Source organism: Ictidomys tridecemlineatus, chromosome 5 (assembly GCF_052094955.1).
Source record: "Ictidomys tridecemlineatus isolate mIctTri1 chromosome 5, mIctTri1.hap1, whole genome shotgun sequence".
Classification (NCBI taxonomy): domain Eukaryota; kingdom Metazoa; phylum Chordata; class Mammalia; order Rodentia; family Sciuridae; genus Ictidomys; species Ictidomys tridecemlineatus.
In genome coordinates, this window is record NC_135481.1 from 154070386 (window position 1) to 154093136 (window position 22751).

The 22751-nt window shown below is 39.3% G+C and overlaps 1 protein-coding gene across 1 annotated transcript; it reads right to left on the reverse strand.

The window, feature by feature from the left end:
• Positions 1-5524: 5524 nt before the first annotated feature.
• Positions 5525-18374, reverse strand: LOC101956001 (cystatin-13). Its single transcript, XM_005334596.3, has 3 exons — positions 18059-18374; positions 12003-12116; positions 5525-5621 (listed from the first exon to the last, which is right to left on the reverse strand). The coding sequence occupies exons 1-3, from the start codon at positions 18284-18286 to the stop codon at positions 5538-5540; spliced, it is 426 nt and encodes a 141-aa protein (XP_005334653.1). The 5' UTR covers positions 18287-18374; the 3' UTR covers positions 5525-5537.
• Positions 18375-22751: the final 4377 nt, after the last annotated feature.

A 22751-nucleotide genomic window follows, 5' to 3' on the forward strand; every position in this document is an offset into this window, starting at 1 on the left:
ATTATCACTGTGAGGTCTATGTTCTTTTTAAGATTATATATTTTATCTTCATTGTCTGATATCCTATCTTCTAAGTGGTCTACTATGTTGGCGATGCTTTCATTTGAGCTTTTTTTTTTCTTTAAAAAAGTATTGATTCTTAAGTTTTAGGTGGACACAATATCTTTATTTTACATTTATGTGGTGCTGAGGATTGAACCCAGTGCCTCATGCATGCTAGGTGAGCACTCTACCACTGAGCCACAACCCCAGCCCTTTCAGTTGAGCTTTTAATTTGGGTTATTGCTTCTTTCATTTCAAGGACTTCTGTTTGGTTTTTTTTTTTTTTTTAGAACCTCTATTTCCCTGTTGAGGTGATCTTTTGCTTCTTGGATTTGTTTATGTAACTCCTTTTCAAAGTGATCTTTCATTGTTTGTATTTGCTCTCTTATATCTTCCTTGAGTTCATAGAACATTTTAACCATGTATATCCTGAACTCTTTCTCTGTCATTTCTTCTGCTATGGCTGCCAATGATTCTAATGATGTGGTGTATTGATTTGTTTCTGGTACTTTATACCCTGTCTTTTCATGTTGCTTACTGTGTCTTCCTTTCCAACTCTGTGAGTCTGGGGTGTGATTACTCCATAGCTTTGTAGTGTTCCTTTTGGGTTCCAAGATCCCTCCTTTGTGGGGAAGGACAATATTAGCTGATCCCAATATCAACAATATATCACCTATGAACAATTTGTTATATTAAGACATTTACAGTTTAGACTCAATGTACAGAAATGTTGGATTCAATTGTTATCTAAAATATAATTAGTAGTTTCATAAAAAGGTTTACAGGGGACAATAAACTGGGGTGGGGTGTAGGATGATATGCTGAGGGGGAAAGATGTAAGAGTATAGAATAGTATATCTTAGGAAATGTGAAAGAGAAATCTAATGAAGAGGGTTAGTAGCAAGAGAATAGACAGGAAGTAATTTAGGGTAGACATGTATGTGGGAAGACAGTAGAGTACATAAAACAAACCTGCATATTTATTTAGAGAAATACAATATGTTAAAATAGTAAAATTTGGAGGGGGAAAGAAAAATAAAAGAAGAAAAAAGAGAACAAAAAGAAAAGACAAAAAAAGGCATATACAACATTCTGTATATGCAAAGTTCTTGGTTTCACATATGTTGGGGATTTGAGGACTGGAGGATAGAGGGGTAGAAGAGAAAAAAAAATACTCGAAAGAAGAAACCAGGGTTGTTGCTAATTTTAGAGATCCATTTCTTTTCTGTTTCTCCTCTCATCTGGGGCTGTCTGTTTTAAGCTGTCGTCTCTGCCCTCAGGATGGTGTAGGTAACCAGCTTAAAACAGACATGGGTCCGCTCATCTGACTTGAGCTCCCAGTATTGTCTCCCTCTCTTGCCTGGAGATTTCCCAGCTCCTGGTCTCTCTGTTAGGCTCTAAACTTTAGTCCCATCCCCTCTCATTTAGCAGTTCCCACCTGCGGGACCCTCTTACAATCAGGCTCACACCAGGTGGGTGGTGCCCTGGTCAAACAGCACACCTGCCCATCTGGGAGCTGTTTTTTGTGTTGAGTGGTAACTGTGCCAAGGTCACTGCTGGGGGCCAGGGGGAGTTGGATACCTGGTACCTGGCCAGATGGAGATCCTATCTGAGAGCTGAGAGCTGCCCCCAGCAAATATGGTGAGAAAGGTTATCCAAGATGGAGTTTGTCTGCTTCCAGCAACAGGGTGTCTGGTGAGGTGGGGGGAGCTGGGCGATGGCGTTGTGCTGTGGGTAAGTAGTCACCAAGTGACTTGTGTGGGAGCAGAGCGCCATCCCAAGTTCTGCAGAGGTGCTGATAGGTGATTCTGTTAAGCGGCTTGAGAGTCATGCGTGAGCTAGAACTGCTCGGGCTTTGGGTTTCAGGCACCAGGGCCTGGAGTCCTACTTGAACACTGAGGCACTGAACACTGCACAAAGGTCACAGCTCTGGTGATTTCTGAGGAAATCAGCTGTATAGGGGTCCTCTTACACTCTCTGAGATGCAGTATTCCGACCTGGGTCAGGGAGCGACACAGGATGCTGACTCCCTTTGGCCCGCCATCTTGGAATCTAAAAGGCTTTCTTTGACACAGTATGGCCAGGTGGGTTAGAGCCTTGAAAGGGGAAGGTGCTCTCACAGTACATGCACAAGGACCACTCTTTAAATGGGATGACTTCTGCACATTCCAAATTTCCACTTCAGGAAATCAAGACTCAGATTTCCCTTTTGTCTCAATACATCCTGCAGGATTGGAGCTCTGGCTTCTCCCTGGATCTCTCTTTCCACCATTCTCAGCCCCCAGTTACCACTATTCTACCTCTGCATCTCTGAGATCAACATTTAGGTTCATATTTGATTAAAGCATGTGGTTTTTATCTTCTGAGCCTTACCTGTCTCATTTAACATAAAGTCTTCCAGTATCATCTATGTTAAACAAATGGTGAGATATTTTTTATGTCTGAATGTATCCACTGTATGTATATATTGAAATTTTCTTTATCCATTCATCTATTGATAGATACCCAGGTTTGATTCCCTATCTTTTCTGTTTTTAATAGTGCTCTAAACACACAAGTGCAGATATTTGATATACTGATTTCCACATACATTCTACCCCACCCCTTACCCCAGGTGCACACACAGATAGCAGGATTACTGGAAAACATGGTAGTTCTATTTCTAATTTTTTGAAGAAGTTCTACCCAATTTTCCATGATGGTTATTCTAATTTACATTCTCATGTAAGACGATTTTTTTTACTCTATCCTCTCCTTTTTCTTTTCCAAAATTATGAGCTAAGGAAAAAGAATGACATGAAGGCAAAAACCAATACTTCTGTCATCCATGCTGTCCTCCAAAGAGCAAGATCTCCGTAAGGGTGCGTGAATGATGGGAATCCATTGGTGCATCTTCCTTGGTGTTACTGAGGCTAATGAGACCTTAGTAGAGAAGAAGCCAATGCTGAATTTCTCTCAGGTACCTCTATGTTCACATGAAAATGTTGCCAGCTGTGGGTCAATACAAGTAAAACCTTTTTTTAAAGTAAATAGAACAGTTTTGATCCCAATTCTTAATCTAATTTAATGGGTCCACGGGGATATGAGGTTTTAAATAGCCAAACCTGAAGCAAAGCACTGTAGATTCTAACACAGTTGAACTTGGGTATGGGTGGTAAGGTTTGGTTGGCCCCAAGCCAAACCACAGGTGTTTGGGGTATATTATAAATGACCAACCCAGGGCATGTGAACTGCCCAGATGCTTCCAGTTCTTCAACCACATTTCAGGTTTCAGCAAAGAGTCCTTCTCTATATATGGTCATAGTACCAAGTAAGATGGGCCAACTTTAACTAAGGACCAAATGAGAACTAGTGCCCTGGAAGCATAGGTTTCAGTCCTTGGGAGCTGAAGGACAGAGGTGAGCAAAAGTTGCGACCTATAGGTACTGCATGTAGCTACATAGAAAGCTCTAACCTGAAGTGGGAAAAAGAATAGGATAAGATCTGCCTTGACAATGTCCTCAGAACTCTGGGGTGAATGGAGACTGAGGTCAGGCATAATACAGAAGAGTTCCACTTGAGTTTCCCTCCCCAGAACACATCTGCTGACTGAGATGAAGGAAGAGCAGATAAAGTGTGTTCACTGCCTGACTTCACACAGGCAAGCCCCAGGAGGCCACAGGCTTCCCCTTACAATATAACTAGGCTCCACAATTAGGTTGAGTCCTCCAGAAGACAAATTAGATATAAAAATTCAAGTACAAGTGCCTTATTTAGAGGTGACTCCAGAAAATATCAGAAGGGCAGTGATATAGGGAAACAGGAAGGAACAGAAGCAGCATGCAATAGTGAACAATGGGAATGACCTGCACTCAATCTTGCTGACACTCCTCAGAGACTGGTTAGCATACCCTCAGGTTATATTCTGAGGGGTCAGAAGGCCAGCATTTTTAATCCTCCTGTATCTGTCATTGGATGAAGGTTCTCAGAACCAGTATCTCCTTGACACCTAAGCCAGCCCCTCCCTGGCAGAGAAAGCTCTAAGGCAGAGGCTCAGATGGCTGCAGTTGACTCTGCTAGAGAAGAGCAGAGGTGTTCTGAGTAAGATGTTTTGTTTTTGAGGAGGGCTATTGTACAGGTGGCCTCTGAACTTTATCTTCTTTCTTTTCCATGTTTAATTTAGAACCTGACCCTGTTCAGTGCTATCTCTACCTGGCCTCCACCTGCCCATCAGTGCTATAGTCTCCATCACTAGATTTTGGAAAGTGACTCCTTTTGCTCATGTTATCTTCCACACCAGCTCAGCTCACCACACATGAATACATACAGGCATGCACAAGTGCACACACACACACACACACACACACACACACACGCACGCACACGCACATCATGATGTGCTCCAGGATGGCCTCCAGTAATTCTCATGCTTTTTTAGAGTCCCCTCCCACATTGAGTCTCAGTGACCAATAAGACAAGGAGGAATCTATGGAGTTTGAGATTTTGGTCACCAAGGGCATGTGACTTCCATCTTGGTCTTTGAGAACACAGTGTGGATGAAGCCAGACACCATTATCAAGCCTCATGCAGCCTTGTGGAGAGGCCCACATGGATGAGAACAGAGACTTCTGATTAATAACCACTGCCAACCTGCAGCCACATGAATAAGCCATCTTGAAAGTGGATTTTTTGAGACAATTAAACCTTCAGATGATGGCAGCATAGTGAATGTTTGAGTGTAACATTATGAGAGGTGAATTCTAAAACCACTCAGCCAAACCCAGCCACCTCTAGATTCCTGACTCTCAGATATCATGAGATACATAAATAGATTGCTTAAGCCACTAAATGTCTAGCTGATTCCTCCTACAGAATTAGATAACTGATATATCCAACTGCAGACACATATTTACACACCAACATACACACACACAGAGAGAGAGAGAGAAAGAGAGAGAGAGAGAGAGAGAGAGAGAGAGAGAGAGAGAGAGAGAGAGCGCGCTTATTCTCCAGGCACCTAAATTATTCTTGAACTTTCCTGCTTCAACTTGAAACCAACTCAAATCTCCAAATAGACCATTCTGGACTTCTAATTGTTCTTGGGTTTGTAACCAAGTGTTCCTAAGCCCTTGAGCTCTGGTCTTGGGCAGGGAGATTTCTGTGGAATCCATGGCTAGTCACTCTCCTGGTAGTCAGACTTTTTGAAACTTACAGAAATATCCACCATGCTTCAGGCAATTGAGAGTAATTTCCCAGGAAAAGTCATCAGTGAAAGGTAATTTGTATTCAGAGCTTGGTGAGGTGTAGAAACAGCTATTTTACTGGCTGTAGATTGTCACTGCTAGTAGATGAAGTTGCCATCCTATTAAAAACCATCACACATTCTCAGCATTAGCCCCTGGAAAACAAAAAAAAGCAAAAGGCCACAAAAAGAAGTCAAGGAGTCAACTGTGGTGTTCAAATGTCTGACAAGTGCCTTTACTTCTTTAAAATGGAACTGAGTGTGGCAGAATGTGCTAGACATCTTTGCATTGTTCCTTCAGCATGTTGAGTTCGAATTTCCATGGCTTGGACCTAACAATGAAAGTGCAAAAATACACCTAAAAGAAAAAACAAAAAGAGAAATTAGCTGGTATGAAAACATATGGGAAAAGGAGGGAAAAAAAATAGGCACTCCTATTTTCCAGTCCCAAAATTTGCCTCAGGAAAGTTAAGATGCTGTCTGAATCAACAAAACTCACCAGAGTCCACAGACTGTATACCTTAGAGACTGAAGTGCCAGCCTCACTCGGTAAAATGGGTCCTCATTAATTCATGCCCCTGTGATCTGAGACACCATAAGTGTGGCTTTATTTGCTCAAAGAGAGCAAGGGCCTGAGACCAGGAACTACTTACCCTTTGGAAATCTTTGTGTTCAGCCACACTGACTTTCCTGTAGCCCGTGGAGACCCCATGCTGCATTGAGGGCCCACTCCATCCTACCCTGGGGAACCAATGTTACAAGAATAGTAGAGGAGCCAGGCATGGTGCTGCAAGCCTGTAATCCCAGCGACTCAGGAGGCTGAGGCAAAAGGATCACAAATTCAAAGCCAGCCTCAGCAACCGAGAGAGAGCCCTAAGCAACTTAGCAAGACTTTGACTCAAAATTTAAAAAATAAAGAGACTGGGGATGTGACTTCGGGTTAAGCAGCCCTGGGTTCAATCCCTACTACAAAAAAAGAAGGATAAGTAGAAGGAGAAGAAGGAGAAGGAGAAGGAGAGTGCAGGATCCTGCATACTTCAGAAAGCTAGATCAAAATTTGACCAGAAATTTAAAAAATAAAATAAAAGCTTGTAGCTGTAGAGCTGGGAAGAGACACATAGATCTAGTCCCATAATCCTGAAGAGCATTTGGGTCTTCAGGCTTATGATGGGAATGAGCACACTTGTTTTCCTTCTTATCTTTCCTAAAATCTTCATTTAGTTAGAATAAAAATATAAAGAATATTGGCAAGACATCGAGGTGAACATGAATGGCAACATCAAGTAGAGGTAAAGTTGTACAAGATATAAAGGTAGAGGAACAGTTTGAGAGGTAAAATAAGACAAGCCACAAGCAACCCAGACAGGCAATAAAAGACCAGAGTCTTCTCTGTAGTGTACAGAGGGAGAAGAAGAACATCCAGTATCAGTAAGCACTGATTGGTGGTGGGATGGGAGATAGTGAATGCTGGACTTATCAGAGGATTAACTAACTAACTGAATAATTTCTGGACCAGCCTAGGGAGAAGAGCTAAAAATAATAATAATCAAGACCAGTCCTTATGGGTAGTTTTGCAATGTATATTAAAAGTCCTTAAAAGGTATAAAAACATTGCATAAATAATTCAATCTCTGGAAATTTTGCCTACGAGGAAACAATAATTTTTTAGATATACACACAAAAAGAATTTTTAAAGAGTATTTTTATTACACTGTTCTGTTTATGTATTTTTTTTCTTTTTTTAGTAGAGAATTACAGCTATGTATAGTAGCTGGGTTCATACCAACAAAATCATACATGTATGGAATCTGACACACTCCATTTCAGTCCCTATTTCTCCTCACTGCCGCCTCCTGACCAACCCCCTGCACTCCAGGGATACTCCTCTTACTCATCCATTTATCCATCTGTGATTGGTGCTTTCCACACACACACATAGAAATATCACAATGTTCTTAATAGCTAAAACTTGGTGGGGAGGAAAACTTAAGTCACTCATTCATTGGGAATTGTCTAAATAATATGTGGAAGCCCCATAAAATGAAATCAGGTAGTTTCACTACATTATGATCTCAAATAATTTTATAGTTTAGGAAGTACTTAGCTTTTATTATTAAACAAAAAGCTAGACTTATGAAACGGTGTTTGTTATGCTACGAACTACCCAAAATATACATAATATAAAATAGAAGGGCCGGGGTGGAGCTCAGTGGTAGAGTGCTTGCTTGTAATGCGCAAGGCCCTGGGTTCAATACTCAGTACCAAAAAAGGGAGAGAAAAGTAGAATATATAAAAATACATTGACAGTGCTAAGTATTAAATAAGGATATTGTTGATTTCAGTATATTTAATATTTTTGAAATTTTTAATATATTCTATATTAATTCTCTAGGTTAATAGCTACTTAAAATAATATCAAGCTTTGAAATTTATCTTCCAATGATCCCAGATGTTTAGCTGAAATCCCAATATAATACATAGCCCAAGGAAACAGTTCAGTTCAAATCTACAGCAGCTCGGTAGATGAAAAAGAAAAGCTCATATACAAGAGTAAGGACAGACAAGAACTACCTCATGACAAAAACAAGGAGGGGGGTGCAAGTGGATTTCTTGTAACAAAAACCAAGACAGTAAACTCGCTCCAGACCCCTCAGACCTGAATTCATCCTTGATTTTCCCCTTCTCGTGTGCCATTGTCAATGCATCATTAAATTCTGACCAAGACTTTCATAGGCATCCAGAACCTGATTATCTACACCAACTCAACCAATGTCATCTCTCAGCTGAGGTATTCCAGTAGACTTCAGGGTTTCACACTGATCTCATGTCTCTGCCTCTGCCCTGAGACACTTTTTGTCCATTGTCTCTCCACCTGGCATCTTTCAAGGGTGACTACTATGGGCTTTACCAATAGGTACCCTTGCCCTCTAATCTTTCAAAGGGGTGACATCAATCTCTAACCACTATGACCATGGCAATGGGCACCCTTAACTTATGACTTCTATGCTCTGTGTCATGGGCATCCTCTGGCTTCAAGGTGGGTTTGGTCAAGGGAATATAAACAGCAGGAAGAGCCAGGAGGAGAGTGAGGTCAGGGAATCACAGGATCCTCCACCACCTAAGGCTACAGCTCTAATTAAAGGCCATCTGATTCCCCCAGGGAAAAGTATATTAAACTTTTCAAGTCTTAGAAGTGAAAAGCTAGGAATGTCAACACATTTCTCATCTCGTTGAAAATCAGAGAGACCCAAAATGAAATGATGAGAAGATGACATTTCACACATGCACATAAGAAAAACTTATGACCCTAACACCAATTTTAGAAGTAGACAAGGCAAAGGGGGAAATGATCTGTGGCTTATACCACTGATAGAATGTGTTGGTTTAACCACCTTGGACAGTAAAGTGTGGCCAATCATATTAACACTGAATTTATCCAAACTCTACTCGCAATCTCATCCTTGGGGAGATTCTCATCCCCTGGGACTGTCAGCAGGACTCTCGCAGTTGCATTGCTCCTAAAAATGAAAAGCTGAAAATACTCAAAAGCTGCCAAAATAGGGAAATATCTAAATACAATGTCATATGGTCATGTGATAGCTTAATATACAGTAATAAAAATTAATTTGGATATATCAATCGATCCAAGAAATTTTTGGCTTAATAAATACTAGCAGATTGCACCAACACAAATAGATCTGAAAGCATAAGGAATAAAAAAAAAAGAAACTTACAAAATCATTTGATTTTGAAAAACATACAAAGACCCTACATAAATGGTTTTCTTTCTTTAAGTTTTAAAACATGGATAAGAATATTACTCATTAATTTTGGAATATTGGTTATCTTTGAGAGAGAAAGTGTGATAGATGTATAACATTTTTCCTCTTAAATAAATATTTAATAACACACATTAGGATAACAACTATCAAAAAGTCAGGAGGCAGGGCTGGAGATGTGGCTCAAGCGGTAGCGTACTCGCCTGGCATGCGTGCGGCCCGGGTTCGATCCTCAGGACCACATACAAACAAAGATGTTGTGTCTGCCTAAAACTGAAAAGTAAATATTAAAAAATTCTCTCTCTCTCTCTCTCTCTCTCTCTCTCTCTCTCTCCCCTCTCTCTCTCTCTCTCTCTCTCTCTCTCTCTCTCTCTCTCTCTCTCTCTCTCTCTCTCTCTCAAAAAAAAAAAAAAAAATCAGGAGGCAACCAATTCCGCCAAGGATGTGGAAAAAACAGAGCCTTGTATGCTGTAGGTGGGAAGGTAGATTGGTGCAGCCATCATGGAAAACAGTATGAAGGTTCCCCCAAAATTCAAAATAGATCTACTAGATGACCCAGTAATCTCTAGAAATGAAATCACCACCTCATAAAGACACTTGCACTCCTGTGTTTATTGAAACATTATTCTCGGTGGCCAAGATATGAAAACAGGCTAGTATATACCAATGGATGAATGGGTAAGAAAATCTTGGAATATAAAGACAATAGAATATTATTTAGACTTTAAAAAGGAGATTTTGCCATTTTCCACAACATGTATGGATCTGGAAGACATTTTAAATAAATAAATCCAACCCAGAAAGAAAAATATTGGAATGATCACTTATACATGGAAATAGAGAATATGACAATGATTATCCAGAGGCAGGGAAAAAAATAGGAAGACATAGGTTAGAAGTTACAAAAATAGCAGCTATGTAGAGTGAACAAGTCTAGAGAACTAATGTACAATGTGAAGATTATAGTTTAAGATTAAACTTTATTTGTGATTCCTGCTAAATTATTTTATTTTAGTTATTTATACCATGAAAAGAAAAATGGATATGTAAAATAATGGACATGTTTACTTATTTCATGATAGTATGCATTTTACTATCTATGTATGTCCTATAACATCATATGAGATACCTTAAATATAAACAAGATTTATCTTAAAAACTAAAAATAATAAATATTTAAAATTAATCTGATAAAAGATAATAGTTGTGAAATCTGTGTGGTAGGCACATGAGTATTTAATATATTATTCTCAGTATCTACCTAAATTTTTAAAGCATTGTTTTTTAAAGCTATTTCTAATAGCTGATTACAAGAACTCACTCTCTAGATGCAGCCATTCACTTGAACTTTGTCATCCTGCTGTGATATTTACTATTCATTAAAATATTTTTTATTGTAGCATGTCTGAGTAGTTTTGGGCAAGCACCAATGTTCCATTACTTATGCCTAGCCATATCTCGTGCCAGTTTAGGTATATGCAAAATATGCAAAAAATACATAAGGCACAGAAATATAATGTGTATAAAGATTTTCAATGCAGCTTCACTTATATAAGTGAAAAATTGAAAATAATCAATGAGAAGATTGACAAGATAAATGTGAAAAGAAAGACATCAAAATACAGTGTAGGTCAGCAGTTATTAAAAAGAAAAAAAAGAAAGAGAATAAAAGCTCTATCCATATAGGCACATTGATAGTGCAATAATCTTGAGACTGTCTACACAAATGGTATATATCCCTGGTAACTCCTGAACAGAGGTCAGTTGGGACAACATCAAGGGCCCAAAGAGGCATATCGTCACTTCCACTTCTTATATTTTTATAAGAATTCATTTTTAGAAAAATATTTGTTACTTAAAAGGATTAAATCTAGATATAAAATGTCCCTGCCAATGAAACATGAGGAGAGTAAGGAAATGTCTAATTAAGGATGGCCCCTTTGTGACTGTCTCCATCTGGGCACAAGATCTGGATTCAGCTGGGATTGTCCCTCACCTCTAATGCTAAGAAGCAGAAGACTGACACAGGAAGCCAAGTTGGTATAAAAGGCCATCTACAGCCTCCGGCCCTTTCACATAGCAGCTGGACTATGGGTATCCTTCAAGAGTTCCTCCTTGTGTTCCGAAGCTTGTGGAGACCTGCACTGAGACAAATCCTCTTTCAAGTATTTTAGGAACTGGGGGTGGTCATGCCTGGAAGAGGTAATCTACCAAGATGGCTGCCATCCATTGCTTCTCTATCAGTACTGTAGCAGGGTCTGCCTAACTATTCTTAGAAGTTCTTTAAAATACAAACTTCCTTAGGACATTACTGGTTTGGCTAAAATTTCCCTGGTGTTAGCAATGAAAGGTCCATATCCCAGGAAATACCTCAATCTGGACAGGACAACAGGTCACTCTACAAGAGATCTGAGCAGTGTGAGACATACTTGCTTATCCCCTGTTACCAGATGTGAGCAAACCACTCATCTGGGACATGCCTGCTCCAGCACACACCACAGCACAGGGGGAGGAGAAATTGAACAGCACAACTCAACCTAGATTGCAAAATAGTGAGAAATATTGAGTTGGTTTTGCTTTTAGTGTGTGTGTGTGTGTGTGTGTGTGTGTGTGTGTGTGTGTGTGTGTGTACGTATGTGTGTGTATTGGTGGGGTGGAGGAGGTTAGAAGTAACAACAGATCATAGATACAGTGCTCCAGGTCTAGAACCTGGCTGTCCTAGGTCCTGAATATGATCAGAACTTGGCTTACAATGCAAACTGGAGGGCTGGTGATGAGGCTCATTGGTGAAGCACTTGCCTAGCAGATGCCCTGGATTCGATCCTCACCACAGTGAACAAATAAATAAATTTGCAATGAAAAGGGAACTAGAAAATAAAGTAGAATTAGTCTAGTCAATTTTCTTCGCCTGGTACACAAATCTAACTAGGGCTATCACTCCCCTCGTCTCGGCCACATACCTTTTGCATTTCAGGATTTTGTTGAAATAAGCAGTTTTCATTTTCTCCTGAAGTTTTCTTGCACATTGTTCGGGCAATTTTGGCTTCAATATAGTACTCCAAACTATCTGTTACCTGTCAATGAGTAATTAAAAATTAAACATCAAAAAAGAAAACAGTATCAATTATCACTTCTAGTAAACAAGCATGCCAATTGGCTGCCTAGGGCAAGAATGTCTCCATGTCTTTCCTCTCTTCTACGTGTCTTTTCCAGAAGTTTGGGAATAATTTGGAGGGATTCTTACCTTTATATCTCTTTCTCTCACATTATGTTATTTAATCTTAAAGTAATGGCAACAGTCCCCAGGATAAAGCAAGAAAACTATCTTTCCCCCCACAGAAAAAAAAATCCCCATGGAAAAACTAATAGTTTACTTATTGAGGTTTAAGAAATACATAACAGTTTTTTTATCTTCACACCTAATCAATAGATATTGGGGGGATATTGACATGTTCCAGAACTGAAACTTTCACAGAGTGGATTGATTTTTTCTAAGACCTTCCATCTTTTTTAATTTCAGTAATCCATACCACAGTCCATGTAATGGAGCCTCTAAAAGCCCTACTTCCTAGACATCCTACCAGCACTGAGCCCCCAGCCAACCCTCCTTCTCCCCAAGGAGGGCCTCTTAGAGAGATGTAGTTATGCAACATGAAATATAGGCTTTTTATTATTGAGAAAGGTGCAACAACCACCATATGACCCAGCTATCCCACTCATTGGTATTTATCAAAAAAAAAAAACTAAAATCAGCATACTATATTTACACACACATGCTAGCGTTTATAGCAGTGAAATTCACAATAGCCAAGCTATGGAACCAGCCCCTTAACAGATAAATGGTAAAGAAAATGTTGTATACATACATGATGGAGTATTCATCAGCCATAAAGGAGAATAAAAGTATGACATTTGCTAGCAAATAAATGGATATGAACGGAAACATATCATGATAAGTAAAACTAGCCTCAAAAAAAAACAAGGGTCAAACGTTTTCTCTCATGCATACAAAAAAGGGGGGATAAAAAAGGTATCTCACAAAAATATAAGGGAGACCAATAAAGGAGGGGGGATCAAGAAAGAGTAAAGGAGGAGAAGGCATGAGGAGGTACTGGGGAATGAAATTGACCAAATTATACTATGTCTATGTACAAATATACCACAATAAATTCCACTTTTATGTATAATTATAATGCACCAATATTTACCCAAAAAAAGAACAGGGGAAAAGAAGAGGGACACAACTAGAAAAACAAGGTCTATAAGACTTTTAAAGGAGAAAACATATTAATGACCAAGTTAAACAGTAACTAGTCCCAAAACAATCATAGATAAATAAGAAAATATAATAGATATTTTAGAAATTCTGGGAAAGTTGCCCGGGCACTGACTAAAATGATTCTAGCAGGCAGAATTCTAATATGCCCCCAAAGTCCCCACCCTTGATGTCCCTGCCCTGTAAGATACTTAGGACTGTGAAAATGGCAGGTTTCACTCACTTTTAAAGCATAACTAACTTTAAGATGGATAAGGATATTAACCTGGTGAACTTGACCTCATCATATGAGACTTTTAAACCTGGGGTTAGGATAAAGGCAAATAAAATGAAAAATAAAAAGTCTCAGAATAAAAAGTTAGAAAAGGCGGGGAGGGAGCTGGGGATGTGGCTCAGTAGTTAAGTGTCTCTGGGATCAAACCCTGGTATCAAAAAATACAAAACAAAAAAATAAATAAACATCTTTTCTGGAAAAAAGAAAGAGTGGACATACTGTTGCTAAATGCAACCAAATGTAATATTGAAAGACAAAATCCCAACCAAAAGGTGGTTTGGTTTGGTTAGGTTTGGTTCGGTTTGGTTAGTTTGGTTTGATTTGGTTTGGTTTGGTGCTGGGGGTTGAACCCAGGGAGTTATGCATGCTAAGTACTCAGGAACATAATCTGTCACTGAGCCACACCTCCAGTCCTAAAAGGACATCATGTTAAACAAAATAAACCAAAAGCAGAAAGACAAGTATCACATCTTTTTCTCTCATATTTGGAAATTTTGGGAAAAAAACAAACTGAAAATAGAAATTATTTGGGAATGACCAGAGAGATGAGGGAGTGGAGAGACCAAAGAAGGAAAGAGAGAGTAGAAAGGAGAGTGGATATGATCAATGCACAGTATGTGCATGTATGGAGATGTCACAGTGAAACTCTGAATACAACACATGTTAATAACAAAAGAAGAATAACATAGAGAACTTAGTCTATTTTGTGCTGCTAAAATAGACTATCTGAGACTAGGTGATTTATTTTAAAAAAATAGATATTTATTTCTTAAAATTCTGGAAGCTGAGCAATCCACAGCCAAGGACCTGCATCTGGTGAGGGCCTTCTCACTGTGAGAGCCACTCACAGTGAGCATCAGAGGGCAAAAGAATGCACAAGAGAGTAAGAGCAAGCGAACTCACTCACAGCTTCAAGCCCTTTCATAATCAGCATCGACCCAATCATGATGGAAACACCAAACATCTGAGCCTACCTTCCAGTGCTATTGCACTGGGATTAAGTTTCCAACATATTTGTTTTGTTTTGTTTTGTTTTTTAGTGGGGACACATTCAAACCATATCATTTGTTCTGCTCCATAGAAAATTCTAATTCAGGCCCAAGATCTGATAAACAGATCAAGGGAAGAGAATTGTAATGTAGAATCCTACAATAAATTCAATATATTTAAATATTTGGTCTATGGTGTGCTGGCTTTTCAAAATATAGAGACTCTTTACTAAAGAGACTTGGGACAATTGACTTTTTTTAATGTAAAAGTTAGATCTAGTGCCTGTTCTATAAGTAAAAATAAATGCAGGATAGATTAATGATTTAAAAATTATAAATGTCTTAGAAGAATTACAACAGTTATACTTTAAATAGAAAAAGACTTCTTGAGACAAAAAACTCAAAAAAAACTTTTTTAATGAAAATGTTTTTAATTTAATAAATTTCTAAAAGAAAAGCATTCATCATTAATTAATAACTGGTTGTTATTTCATATAGTTAGACCTGAATATTTATTAGTGCATTACAGTTACACAAATAGTGGAGATCAGACTGACATAATTATGTATTCATGGAATATAATTATCCCCATTTCAGTCCCTAGTGCTTCCTCTTTACCCCTTTTACATATTATGTACTCTGCTGGGCTTCCTTCTATTTATTTATATCTTTTAATTGGGGCTTTATTGATGTACATAAAGGTGGAATTTACTGTGGTATAAATTTTATTTATATATATATATATATATATATTTGGTAAATATTTAGATATGGACACAGCATATTTGTGTTTGTTTCATGGTGTATTTCCTTCCTTCTGCAATCTCATTGCCCTCCCCCTCAATCTCCTTCCATTACTTCACTTACTCTTTGCTCTGTTTTCATGGAAAACCCAAAAAACTTAAAGGAATAAAAAACTAAATTCTATGTCAATATGTTTTCAAAAATCCAGACCCTATAAATAATATCAAACTACAAACAAGAAAAAGGAAAGTGCAAAATATTGGCAGTATATATAAAAACAATGAATTAATTTGAACTGCATATAAAGAACAACTACTAATTCGTAAGAGCAAGACAAATAATGCAGGCAAAAAAGAAAAATTATCAAAGAAAGTACATATTATCCCATGAACTCAATAAAAGACACTCTTCATGGTACAGAGAAATAAAACAAGATGCTATTTTTGCATCCATCAGATTGGCAACCATCTGAAAGACAAATGAGATCTACTATCGGTGATAACGGGCAAGAGATGTCCTCAGACCTGCAGCATTGGCAAAAATCAATTAAACTGATTTGATCTATAGCATGAATGAGAAACCTAAGTTCAATCCCCAATATCATAAAATAAATACTAATTTAAAACTTGATTTAGCCCTATTGAGGGTCAATTTGCCATTTTCTTGCAAATGACTCTCTAAACAAGGAATTCAAATCCAGAGTGCATATCCTAGTGATGTGTGCATAGGGATTTTCATTGTTGCAGTTTTCCTATCAACAAACCTAATGGCTGAAATTTTTTATCTAAGATACAGTGCAAATTATGAGTTAAATCTAAGTGCATTTTTATTGATTTCCAAGACATCTTAAGCAGCGAAAATACAGTGCAACACTATAATTGCATGAATATAAAACACACTTTTAAAGTTTTCAGTAATGTATATAAATGCATAACAAATAGCAGAATGACAGAGCCAACTGTTTTTATGGTGCCCTCAGCAACAAGGAGCCAGAATAGAAATGCAAGAAATTGAGTCTGCTCTCATATTTTAATTCAACAACTTTCAAATGTACTCCTAGAAATTTTCTATGACTGTAGATCAAATTTCTTAACCTCAGTGCCACTGAAATTTGAGGGCTGAAGTTTGGGAACTGGCCTATGTATTCTAGTATGTCCAGTAGCAGCATCCCTGGCCTCAACTCACTAGATGCTTGTAGCAGAACCTTCATAACAACCACAAATATCTCTAGGTATTGCCAACAATCTTCTAGTGAAGCAAACCATTCCCAGCTGAGAAACACAGCTTTATATTCAAATTATGCAGATGTTCCCTGAGATACAACAGGGTTACATCCTTACAAATCCGTTTTAAGTTGAAAAAGAGTATTTAATATACCCAACCAACCAAACTTCCCATCTTTGCAACATAGTACACTGGAGATTATTGGCTATCTACCTTCAGTCTCTCTGCTGCATGTCATGTCAGTGACATTGTGAGCTGAGTCCAGTGTCACCACTCTATTTACTTCTGCCACACTTTATTCCTCGAAATCCAATCAGGATGACCCAATTTTCATTCCCTCAGCATGCTCCTCTGCACCCTATCTCAGGCTTCTAACAAACAACATTACAATCAGCTGTCTCAAGAAATTTAACATTCATATAAGTCTCTTTTATATTACATAGTCCATATTCAAATTTCCTCAGTTGTCCAAATAAAATTCATCATTTTTTCTTTTATATTCAAGAGATAATATTGGACTGGTTATCATGTTTCCTAAGCATCCTTTACTGGAGAACAATTTCACAGCTTTTCCCCCTTCCGTGACATTAATATCTCTTGAGTATAGAATATCCCATATTGTGGATTTCATTGTTTCTCATAATTACATCGAGGGCACTTTTCTATGCAGGAATACAATGTACATATGAGATCATGCCCTCTCACCACATCACATTGGTGGATATGGGATGTCAATTTGCCCCAGTGTTGGTGATGAACATTTGGCAAGGGAGGCACTCAGCCCATGTCTTGATTGTAAGGATAGCTTTGCCCCTTTGTTTAACTATAGTCATACACCACAGAATGGTGTGCACTTACAAAGGTAGTCCTGTAACATTACAATGGGCATGGAAAATTCCTATTCCTAGCGACGCTGTAGTCATCATAGGGTCGTGGTTCAGCTCATTGTTCATGTGTCTGATGTGGTGATGCTGCTGTAAACACAATTATAATAAGCAATCCTTGCCACACAATTCATCTCAGCACTCTCACCCAGTGGTTGTAGGATTCACTGATAATCTTGCCTGAATTGGTTATTATTGTGATGGTTGCAAAAGGTACTTTTCTACTTATGTCTTTTTTGTCACTGCTATGAATGGGTGTTTTTCTGTAAAGAGCCTTCCAGGTTTATTCTTACGGCATCAGTTGGACTCCAAGTCACAGTCTGCTCACTTTGTTATAATGCATCCCTGTGGTTACTCATGCTGCTGATGCTCAACTTGTCCCAAACTTGGTCCCATAAAGCTGCCTTCTGGGCTCTGACCTCTACTTTGGAATGTAACTTATAATCAATTTTAAATTATCTTAATGAATATTTTGTTTCAAATCCATCTCAGAATAATAAGGAATAAAATATAGCTTATTGGTCCCTTGGTTGTATTCCATTTCTCATTGCAATAACTATCTATGGATAATAGGTTCTGGCTGAAGACAGGGAATGAAACAGCAAAGAACAAATGCTTCACCCACCTGCTCTTGGGAGTTTAGAATCTCCACCGCCCTGAAGTAGTACGAGTCTTTGCTGGCCTTGTTATATTCTTTCATGGCATACCAGAGCGCCTGTTGCACGTAAACATAGGATTTAGAGATGTTTTGGAATTTTCTTATAATCTTTGGTGAGTCCCGGGCTTGGATTCTTCTGGACAAAAGGGCCACAGTGACCATCAGGAGCAGCAGGGCCTGGCAGAGTCTGGCCATGGTGCCTCAGTCAAGGTGTCACAGGCCAAGGTCTTTCTGTTCTTCAAGGGCTGGGTCAGATGTGGACTTAGAGTGGGGGCGGGGGGCTACTGCCTTATGTCTGCAGAAATCCAATCACCCCAACTCTTCTTGCCACTGCTATGAGCTAAAAGGAAGGAACTTATGTTAACATTGTGATACTGTAATATAATAATAATTATGCATTTGGTCTTCATCCCCAGTTTCTGGCACACGGCTCTAAAACCAGTGGGATTTCCCAAGTCATAGGGTTCTAATAGGAGTGCATGTCTTATCTATAACAAGCCCTGTTTTGCCATAACTGAGTTTATGCTAATGAGATGGTTCTTTCCGAGTCCCTAGATAACCTCAGGTTGGAGGGTAGTTGGCAGAGGAACCGTGTGATGAACAGATTGGAATTTTCAGTCCCACCCTTGACCTCCAGTAAGGAAGAGGATGGAGACTGAATCCCTCACCAATGATCAGTGATTAGATCAATTATGCCTATGAAATGAAGCTTCTATAGAAACCCAAAAAGATAGGGTTCAGAGAGTTTCCAGGCTGGTCAGTACACAGAGGATCTAGCTGGAAGGGTGGCACACTAGGAAAGAGCCTGAAACAACAGGTACTCCTCTCTTCCTTGCCCTATGTGCCTCTTCATCTGATGAGCAACAGTAATAAAATGATAATTACAACAAAATATTCTAATAAAATTATTTAAGTTATGAATTATTTATTTCTGGAATTTTCTTAGGATATCCATTTCTACCTCGGAAGATAAATCAGGATGTAGTTTCTAAGATCTGGGGAAACTGGTTAAGATAGGTTAAATATAAATAATGAGCAAGCTAATATATTAAGAGACCTAGGCAGAATACATGAAGATTAAGTGGAAAGCAGAGTACCTCTAGGTTGGATGTACAATGTGATGAAAAACCCCAAGATGCATCTGATACCCCTCTGGCACTAAATATAAATGTGATACATACATGTTCATCTCTGTCTTTAATAAGTTCCCTCAGAACTCATGTAGAAATTTAATTGACATTATAACAGTTGTAAGAGATGAGACCTTCCCAAGGTGATTAGATAGTGAGGTCTCTCCCTCCATGAATACATTAATGTCCTTATCACTGCAGCAGATTAGCTTTGCAGGAGTGGTTTTGTTATAAAAGGAAGTCTCTCTCTCTCTCTCTCTCTCTCTCTCTCTCTCTCTCTCTCTCTCTCTCTCTCTCTCTCTCTCTCTCTCATGGTTGCCAACACTTCTTCCATGTTAGGACCCAGCAGAGGCCCTCACAAGATGTAGTACCTCAATCTTGGACTCCCCAGACTTTAGAACTATGAACCAAATAAACTTCTATTGTCTACAACATACCACTCTGTGATATTCTGTTACCACAATAGAAAATGGACCAAGACATTACTTAGCCTCAGTTGTAACCAAGTTGGACTGAAATGTGGGTGAACTGGGGACCCTCTGCTTTTGATTGGCATTTGAAGTCACGTGGAACTTGCGTTTTAAGTTGGTGGTGTCTTAGACCAACTCTGAGTCGTGTCAGGATTAAGTTGAATCATTGTACACCTAGCTGGTACCCACAGAGAATTGGAGAATTGCTTGATGTAGACAACCTACATATTGAGTGTCAGAAGTGCTATGTGGGTTTAAAAAAAAAAAAGATCCTAGTAGTAATTGGCTTCTATGATTTTTTTTCTCTTTCCTTCTCCAAAAAAGAAGGTGAATGAGAAATCTGCAATCTCAATTCAGCACATTTTTTCCCATTTTCTGTATTTTCTTTCTGGAAGGATCCATACCTCCATTCATTTGTCCACCTCATTTTCTTCTCTGCTGAGCAATCCCATCTCCTCATCTTCAAAGATCCTTTACATCTAAGGAAAGTGCCTATCTATATTAGGCCCTTATGAACAGATAGCACAAAAACACTCCAACAAGGAGAATGTGGTCTCTAAATTCTTTATATTCTCCCAGGGACATGTATTGCAATTCTCACCTGACTCTTTACAGGCCTCAGAACTGAATCCCAAATATTTCCCTTTTCTTGTCAATTAATTGGTAGTAGTACTCAGATCTATTTACTATCATTGAAGCTTACCAGGACCTGTGTATTATATCTCTTTTAATCATTCACATCCCCATGGAGGGTATAATGAGTAGCCCCGTTAACTCATAAAGGGGTCAAGCAAATGCCTACTTTATTTATGGAAGCATCAACTCTTGACTCATTGCCTGTTCTCACCCTACTGCTAAATCTACCTCAATCTAACAGACATACATCTGTAGATCACAACTTGGAATGTGTATTTGCTTTTGAGGATATCCATTTCTACTACAGAAGATAAATCAGGATGTAGTTTATAAGATCTGGGGAAACTGGTTAAGATAGGTTAAATATAAGTAATGAGCAAGCTAATATATTAAGAGACATAGGTAGAATACATGAAAATTAAGTGGAAAGCAGAGTGCCTCTAGGTTGGATGTACAATGTGATGAAAAACCCCAAGATGCATCTGATACCCCTCTGGCACTAAATATAAATGTGGTACATGCAGCTGGAATATTCAGAAGACCTCAATTGAGCTACCCTCTGGTGACACCATTCTGGCCCCATGTATTCTCTTCCTGAGAAATGCAAATCAACTGTCTGTGCAGGAGGCTTATCAAGGGGGACTCTGCGCACAGGCAGACTTGCTTGCATCTGTCCTATAAATGAATCAAGGTATACAACAGCCTTCCTTTATCTACAGTTTCACTTTCACTGGTTTAAATTACCCATATCATGGCCTGAAAATATTAAATGGAAAATTACAGAAATAAATAATTCATAACTTAAATGATTTTATTAGAATATTTTGTTGTAATTATCATTTTATTACTGTTGCTCATCTCTTACTGTGTCTAATTTATAAATTAAACTTTATTCTGGTTACTTCTTTATAGAGAAAAGAATATATGGTACTATCCACAATTCAGACACCCACAGATAAGGGGACTTCTGAAAAGCACTTCTGGCTACTGGACCACTTGGTTCAAACCCCCATCATGCTCCCCATTACCCCATCATCATCAGAGAGCACATGCAACAGAGGAAGGGGATGCAACCCAGGCTCCAGGCAATGTCATCTGTCCACCTCTACCCTGCTTGCCCTAAGCTGTAAGCTATTAACCTGCCCCATCTCATTGCCTGGCTTCTTGCTTGATGGTTAATACTGCTCTGATAAAGCTGAGATTCTGGCAGTAAGTCTTTTTATCCCCTGATCTCAGGATAGCTTTCCTGGAGCTTACCCAAAGGCAACTCAGAACTTCTTACACAGCTATACTAGAGACCCACCTCTGAACCAAGCTCTTGGTCAAGTTCCTGGGTGCTGGCCTTTGTGCCAACTGCCCTGGTCCACACGTGGTATTTGTATCTCTGACGAGGACTTGAGCTTATTGGTTGCTGTCCCCAACTGCTCTCTGCCACCAGCACACTCAGTTTATGTCCCTGCTTCAGGTCAAGAGTCAGTTGGGGCCTATGCTGCAGGGATCTTCTACCCTGTGACTCCACTTCCCAGACAGAGGAGCACCCCTGCAGCCCCTTTGTGAGGTCAGCCAGTCCCTGTGTGGCTGCTCAAGTGAGGGCCCCTCTGAGCAGGGGTCCCTGCAGCCCCAAGAGGCCACAGCCTTCTTCAGAAGCACCTCAGTCCTCATTCCATACCTGATGTTGTTCTGTTTCTGGGCTCTGGGCTGAACCATCCGAAAGTGGTTCCATGGTCATTTCTCTCAGGTCCCCTCTACATGACCCCATGGATTAGGAGCAGGACAAGGAACCAAAGAGCCAGGCTCAGGGGCTTTGGGATGAAGAAGCCCTAGGGAAGGGGAGGCCAAGGGATGATACCTGGGCTAGGAACTAGAGTGCTAACCACTGGCAGGAACTGTCACCAGAAATACATGGCCAGCACCAGCTGGCAATGGCCATGCTGACCTGAAACACCTTGGGGTGAACGAGTGGACAAATGGCTGAATGTAAGAGCCAGCATAGATCCTGGTGACCTGTCAGCCACCTCTTCTCCAGAGTTTTTAAATCTGTCCCAGGTAAGCATTCCTAATTTTGCTTACCTCCCCTTGGCTAGCACTACCTCTCATGTTTGTGATCTGGGATTCTAACACCTGTCTTCCCAAGCCAGGCTCCACTGAGAAGCAGAGCTCACCCCACTCTGCACTGAGGTCCACCATGGTGATAGTGAGGGAGCACCCAAGAACTCAGAGACTTGGACATTAACATTTCTCTTTTAAAGATGAAATACAGATCAGCACAAAGCAAATCATATCTGAGATAAAATCCCAAATAGAAAGTCAGACCTGAGAATCATCCTGTCAAAGGTTAAAATGTTTGAAATAAATGGAATTTTTTTAACTAGGTAGCCCTTTCTAAACAAGTACAAAAATGTAGAAACCAAGGGAAAATAATAA

Bases quoted from the DNA above. Each gene is read 5' to 3' on its own strand.
- LOC101956001 (XM_005334596.3), bottom strand. From the start codon at position 18,286: ATGGCCAGACTCTGCCAGGCCCTGCTGCTCCTGATGGTCACTGTGGCC. The intron at 12,117-18,058 runs GTGGGTGAAGCA...ACTCATTGACAG, and splicing joins TTCTAAACTCCCAAGAGCAG to GTAACAGATAGTTTGGAGTA. The intron at 5,622-12,002 runs GTATGTGGCCGA...TTTTTCTTTTAG, and splicing joins AAAATCCTGAAATGCAAAAG to GTGTATTTTTGCACTTTCAT.